General features: G+C 35.0%; 1 protein-coding gene across 1 annotated transcript; it reads right to left on the bottom strand.

Moving 5' to 3' along the window:
• Nucleotides 1-5,535: 5,535 nt before the first annotated feature.
• On the bottom strand, nucleotides 5,536-7,221 carry LOC114294884 (putative glutathione S-transferase parC). Its single transcript, XM_028239075.2, has 2 exons — nucleotides 6,770-7,221; nucleotides 5,536-6,296 (listed from the first exon to the last, which is right to left on the bottom strand). Exons 1-2 carry the CDS (start codon nucleotides 7,085-7,087, stop codon nucleotides 5,952-5,954), a joined length of 663 nt encoding a protein of 220 aa, XP_028094876.2. The 5' UTR covers nucleotides 7,088-7,221; the 3' UTR covers nucleotides 5,536-5,951.
• Between the last annotated feature and the right edge of the window lie 228 nt (nucleotides 7,222-7,449).

The following is a 7,449-nucleotide window of genomic DNA, read 5'->3' as shown; positions in this document are numbered from 1 at the left end:
GTGAAGTGGATTACACTATAGGTACCCAAAGCAATGCACAAATGACCCAAACAGCCCCAAACAGTCCCTATGTAGGTCCAAGACAGTGGAAAAATGGTCTAAAATGATGGCTCAAAATGCAAAGAAATGGGGCTCATGCAATGGTCCAAAAACGAGGCATACAAGCATGACTCTCAAACGCATTTAAAGAGCGGAAAACATGGGAATATAGCATACATGTAAGCTCTGAAATATGATGCACAATGGCCCCAAAACATGGAAACACCTCAACATAAGCATGCAATAGGCTCCAAAACTCAAAGCTAGGCAAGGGTATTTAACTACAACCATGCATAGCAAGCATCATTCGACCATGAGGCATAAAAATAGAGCTAAGGCAGTCCAAAACATGCACAAAATCAGTTTAAGGCATGGCCAAAAAGTGCTAGAATCAAGAGCCAAAACAACATGCAATACAAGCTAGTGAAGAGGGTTTACACTACAAGTATATGAAGCATTCAAGAGGCCACCAAACCAAAAAAATTCAGAGGTATGACATGCCAAATAAAGCCCAAAAAACCACTGAAACATGATCTATGCATGCAAGAATGATAGGCTCCTTTGATAGGCTATAAAGAGGGTTGTTCTACACATGCAAGATGGACACCCAAGATGACAAAAGCAACTCTGTACAGAGCCTAGGCAAGTCCTAAAAGTCACCAAAAAAGGGCCTGAAACAAGGCTTGGAGGTGTGAAAATGCAGGCTCCTTTGAAAGGCCAAATATGCTAGTAAACAAGACAACAAGAGAGAGGGTCACCCCTCTCTGATTTTGGCCTTCAAAACCATATTCTCACCACTGAAAATCCACTGGATTTCAGTGGTAGGAAGGCCAAGAAAAGACTAGCTCGAAGGCCATATGGCATGGCACAAAACAAGTCCAAAACAAGCATACAAGGGGGTAGACGACCCCCAACAACAAAGTGACCTTAAACAAACATGAAAAGGACCTCAAAGAAAGACTTTTTTCAGTTTACACCAAAACTCAAATATGCTTGAAAGTATAGCTAAAAGATGAAGCAAAATAAAGGCCAAAAGAGGTAAAAAAAAGTGTTACCCTTGAAGCTCAGCAACTCCAGCAGCTTTGAGGCCAAAAACTCAGACCTTAGGACCTCTCAAGACCTTCCAAGAAGCTTAGGTTGGTGTTGGAGGTGTTAGGCTAAGAGGTGTAGTGTAAAGGTGCAAGAACAGGGGACTTTGGAGCTTAAAATAGAGAGATAGAGAAGGGTGTATGTATATGCCTTAACTAAATTTTTTTCAACCTCTCTAAAGGAGAGGGAGGGCCTCTCTTATAGAAAAACAAGAGGGTTCAAGCTTCTTGGAGAAGCTAAAAAAAAGTTCATGCTTCTTGGAGAAGCTAAAAAAGGTTCAAGCTTCTTGGAGAAGCTAAAAAAAGGTTCAAGCTTCTTCGAGAAGCTAAAAAAGGTTCAAAAGGTTCAAGCTTCCTCAAGAAGCTAAAACAAGGGTTCAAAAGGTTCAAATCAAAAAAAAAATGGTCGTTGGCCCCATTTGGTGGTCTCCCGATTGAATGCATGCTAGTGGTGGGGTGGGAGACCAGTAAATGTGGCCCAAAAACCAAGAAAACCAGCTTCCCAACAAGAAAACCAAAAAACTGACAAGCAGGGAGAAAAATGGTCTCCAAGGAAAAAAGGTGGTCTCCCACCCTTGTATCACCTCCCAAACAATGAAAATAGGGTCCATGCCAAAAATGAACCAAGACGGATGCAAAACGAAGGTTCGGGGGTCAAAACACGCAACCGGGTGTCCCGAAAACAAACTATTAAGCACCGAAAGTGGCGTGTGACCACAAAGGTGGTCTCCCGGGCCACAGTGTCCCTCTAGACAGAGGAAACAAGGTGTGTGCCAAAAACCGGAGCAAACGGAGAAAGTTAAGCGGTCCCGAACCGAGGCGCACGGTCGAAGGCTCCGAAAACCAGAAACTGGTCTCCAAACGGGAACAGTGGCCTACGACCACGAAAAGTAGCCTATAGCCACTGAGAGATGGCTTACGAGACCTCTCCCTCCCTTCGGGAAGAGAAAACAGAACCTAGTTCGCAAACCAAGGCAAAGCACAAAAGGGTCCCGAGGTCCGGGGGTAAGGCTCTCAGCCAAAACTCCGAAACCTCAGAACAAACATAACATGCATCATCACCGAGTGCTCAATCGATGACGTCTGAGTCTTAAGGTCAGTCAAAAATGGGATGTCTACAACTGAGAGTATTACGAAGATGATCTATGGATAAAGTAAAGAGATTACTAATTTTATCTACGTCTTTTTTAATATTTTCTGCAAAATTAATCTGATAATCTATGATACTATTTAGCTCAGAATTATGTTCACTATGGAGCTGATGTGTAAAAGTACCTTCGAAATTTATTTTTATCTATGTTAAGACGATGATTATGATTGCTGAGTTCTAAATTTAAATATTCTACTCTTTTCATACTCAAAATTAAATCCTACTTTAAAATTATTAAAAGTTACTATAATATGAAATTTATAACTAAATTGTCCAAAAATAAAAACTATTCTATTTCCATAAACAAAATGCATAAACTAACCTAAACTGTCCTAAAACCGAACACTACCTAATACCAATTTTTGGGAGTGATGAGTTAGTGGTCTACCACTATTTTGAAATTGGGCTGAGAATTATCTAATTAATTCTACAGTTATGCTAATAGGTCTTCAAGTTGTTGTATGGCTAGCTTTAAGGCTTCTTGTTTTACAGTTATCTGTCTATTTATTTGAGAAATTTTTAAAGTGTAATTTTCTAGGGATCTGCCAGAAGCTAATGATAAGATAAATTAATATCTTAATTTTTGATCTTCTAATTCTTGTATAAGTTTAGTACTGATCTTGATTTTAATTCTACGTTTTTCTTCTAAGGGTATAAAGTTTTGATTTTTAAATTCCTTTTATGGACAATATTTCCTTAATATTTCTACTCGGGTTGCTCTCCTTTTATTCTAAAATCCTTTTTCTTTGGCAAAAACTATTTTTAGGCAATGTTTTTTTTCATTACATGTACTCCCACCTTAAAGCTAAGCTTCGTTCAACATAGTATATTTTTATTTTCTATTCTTTACCTTTCTCCTTCTGCCTACAATTTGCCCTCAAACGCCTAACTACGGCTCACACAGGCTCTTCAGCTAAGGTCACTCAGTAATAAAATAGAAAACAACAGATACTACAAAGGTGCAAAGCATGTAATATTAATGAGCAAACAAGCATTCCATAAATTTAGTTTTTCCAAAAAGAAAATAAATTTTTAGAATAGATGAGTTATCCTTTTGAAATATTTAAGGAAAAAGAGAGACTACTCACACTTCATATTAATAAGAAATATACTTACAAAGATTATATTACGGACTCTGAAATTCTGAAAGACTTGGTACACTTAGAGGTTTTTTAGAGAGGTTGGAAATTTTTACAAAGTAGAGTGAAGGGAAATTTTTCATTCTGCCTCTTTCGTTGGCATGAATGCCAATTTATACAACACCAAAGGAAGATAAAAACAAAAACTCCAAATCTATGCTTAACATCTTACGTCTAAACTTTTCCTAAAAGTCTAAGACCTAATCAAAACCTATTCAAGCCTAGACTTAAGCTTTTTCAAAATCTAATAAAGACAAGGCTATATGCATACAATTATATGCCTATTTTGACAAACTTTCTACACAAATAAAAACAAGTAGAAGGTTTGGATAATGATGCCGGGTACTGCTTTGGGCCCCATCGCACATCATTCAATCCTCTCCTTTTGATAAAATTTTGACACTATAATTTATTACAGGACACGTGTACGGATTCTCACAGCTTTTCTTTAATAAAGCAGGGTAGGGGTTATCTGCTTTATTAAAGTAGTGAGTGAAGGAGAATGCTTATTACTGATAGACACAAATAATTACAGACATAGATATTTACAATAGCTATTTATCTTTTCTTGGCGTGCTCATCTCTGACTATTGAAGAAAGGTTTTATCTTCTACAAAATTTGTCTTTTTCCTCTAGGATGCCAATAATTGATGTCGACACTTGGATGCTAAATCTTCAAAACGGATTCTTTGTGGAAGATTTACAAAATTTGAAGAGTCAAAAATCTTGGAACTATTACAATATTTTCAAAATAAATATGCTCAAAAATAAAAAATAAAGAAATAAAATAAAATGAGCAAAAGGAAGAGAAATCAAACATAACGATTTATAGCGGTTCAACACGCTAAGACCTAGGTCCATTTTCCAAGTATGCTCTTCGGAAATTTCTCAACTATTTTTCAAATAGTAATTATACCACTAGCTTCACAGGTGCTAGTGAACTTTTACAACAAGTGACCAATTCCGATCATTTTGACTAGTTTAGAATCCAATGTCTAATCACATCTAACTAAGTAATTTTTTATCAATTAGTTTTGAATTCGGTGCCTAGTCACACGTAACCCAAGTGATTTTATCTAAAAAATATCACTCACAAAAACTCTCTTTTTATAAGAATAATATGAATAAGGGATAGAAAACCCTTTTACAAGTTTGCTCAAACTCCCAATAAATTTTTTTCATAAAAAATATAACTCAATAAAACACAATACAATATTTGAGAATATTTCAATATCACAAATTTTTTTTCTTTTATTTTTCTCACACCAAAACACTTCTATATATAATAGAAAATATATATGTTATATATCCGTTGGAGGAATTGCCGTTCCTCTTGCTGAATTCGACGTCCCTGACGCAGAGCAACGGTTCAAATTTTCTTTTCAAATTTTGTAGGCATAAGGTGGAATAAGATAGCGAAAGGTTGCTTTCTATATGTAATAATATAATTTTTTCAATCATTTCTCGTAAAAAAACAAAGAATGCACAGTAACTTGCCTAACTTATCTATTAAAATATTTAATTGCACAGTAACTTCTCCTTAAATAATATTTATATAAGATATGAAATATATATCCCTTTTAAAATCTTTGTAATTATTGTAGAGATTTTAGATGTACTCTAATAAAAATAAGTGCATCAAATTTTGTCAAAAAAAAACAACTCACCAATATTACATTTGTCAAAAAAATACAATCAATTAATATCAAATTTGTCAAAAAATAAATAGTGGCCAACCTTATTTTCCAAAACGTGAATAGTAAATGTTATAATATTTTTGTAAAATCAGATCTTGCACAGTAATTTTGATTTAAATAATATTTATAACAAATACATCATACAATATATATTTTAAATAGATAATATTTTTGTGTCAAAAAATGTAATATATGTATATTAAAAAATCACAATTTATCTAATAATATTTTAGATATCATCAAAATTAAATCACATAATTAACAGATTTGTTTATATATTTGACCATGATTTAGTGATAATTATATGCTAAAACTATTTGTGCCATAATGATTTCAAAACAAAAAACAAAAGAACAAAAAGATGAGTTCAATTCATATTACTAGCTATAGCCAAGATAAAAAGAGAAAAAGACTTGCATATATGGATGCCAAATGAGCCATGATTATTGAATTAAAACCAAGGGAAACAAACCACGAGACACAGCGATCTGTCCAAAAGAACAAGCTAGCTAAACTAGCCATTTTCCACCTTATGTTCTCTAAGGAAGATCGAGGAAAATGATTATTTTCCCCCTTATTATTTTCCTATGGAAATAGATTGAAAATGTTTAAAACCCTTAAAATATCACCTCTAAATTGATCCCCAATAACATGAATCATTATTGTTGATTTGTTTAGAAATCAACCAACTAAAACTTAATCCTTCCCATATTAGTGTAAATAAATTTAGGTATGATATTTTAAAAATTCTGACATTACTCGACGAGACACAATGACCCTAAAAACACAACCACACACCAAATGAGTAAGTGAATTCATCCATGGATTGCAATCCACCCTATTCAATGCCATTCATCTTCTTCATGTTAATGATAAACTCATGGACCTTATCTGAACTTGGAAGAAGCTTGGCAACACTCTCTCTCTGCGTGCACCTCTTCATCCAAGCTTTGAATTTGGGGCAATGATCTTCAACCTTGATACCCCCTAGTTTCTCATATGCATCAAACCAAGAGGTGAGTGGGACCAATATGATGTCAACAAATCCAAAGACATCCCCACCAAAGTAGTCCTTGTCCCCCAAAGCTCCCTCCAATTGCTTTAGAATCTCTATGAAGCCCTTCTTTGCCACCTCTTGTTCCTCTCCTTTGGTCATCCATATAGTGTTGCCCTCATTGAATACCTGTGTCATAATTTTAGTCACCATCACCATGGAATGTCTTATTCATATGCATTGATTGATTGCTTGCTTGGATTTGGGCGATTTAAAAAAGAAAAGAAAATAAAAAGAATTGTCTCTTCTCAAAATAGATAGTTTAATAGGAGAGAAATTTTGGTGAAATGAGGAGAAAAAGGAGAGAATTTTCTCACACATTTTAATATATATTTTTTGCATGTTTATTGAGAGTAATAACAACCCTTTAGACGGTGATTAGCATTTTCTTTTTAAAAAAAAAATGTAATGTAAGCACCTTGTGATGCCATTGTTTCTAATTCACCACAATTTTCTTTTATTGAACTGATAATATTTAAAATGACTCTTAGAAAAAACATATATTAATTTGTGATGTGGTATGATAGTGTGAACTCAATAGTTGTGCAACAGATAGCTTTGGACAAGTCTTAAAAACATGGAATGAAAATAAAAACTCAAACCTTCTTTTCAATGAAGTCGACCCAGAACCTGGCCTGGGCTCGGTCATACGCACAAGATGGCAGTAATGGTGGAGAGGGCCATGTCTCATCAATGTAGCTGACAATGTTGACGGACTCACACAATGGCTTTCCATTGTGTAAAAAAACGGGTACTTTTTGGTGAATGGGGTTGGACTTTAGCAGTAGATCGCTCTTCCCCCCAAACAAATCCTCCTCTCTGCATTCGACAGCCACGTTTTTCTCAGCCAACGCAATTTTCACCCTCAAGCAAAATGGGCTAACCCAGAAATCCAAAAGAACAACCTCTTCTTTTGACATCTTTTCTACTCTGTTTTATCTGTTTCTTCTTCTTTTGCTTTTTTGTTTTTCAAGTGATGACAATATGAGGAAGAAGTTGCCATTTATATAGAAGAGAGAGATATCAAAGTTTTGAAGATTTGAAATTCCAATGAAGTAATCTAGGTTGATCCTCCAAAGAAGCCTAGGTCTTGTCATTTGTTAACATCTAGTATGTTGGCATTATACAATTGTAAACATGGGGCTTGATGCCGGCACATTGTAAACATAGGTTACCTTTGAATATGAGGAGACAAGTTGGCCTCGTAGATGATGTGCTCTCCTTTTATTTTATCTGATGTGATGCCAAATTCGAATTACACGGGTACATGATGCTATATTTT

Source organism: Camellia sinensis, chromosome 4 (genome assembly GCF_055761805.1).
Source record: "Camellia sinensis isolate YWXY chromosome 4, ASM5576180v1, whole genome shotgun sequence".
Lineage (NCBI taxonomy): Eukaryota > Viridiplantae > Streptophyta > Magnoliopsida > Ericales > Theaceae > Camellia > Camellia sinensis.
Note: the sequence above shows the minus strand (reverse complement) of the source record. Positions and strands in the feature narration are given on the sequence as shown.

Coding starts and splice junctions, on each gene's coding strand:
- LOC114294884 (XM_028239075.2), bottom strand. CDS start 7,087: ATGTCAAAAGAAGAGGTTGTTCTTTTGGATTTCTGGGTTAGCCCATTT. Junction 6,297..6,769: donor TCGACTTCATTGAAAAGAAG/GTTTGAGTTTTT, acceptor ATTATGACACAG/GTATTCAATGAGGGCAACAC.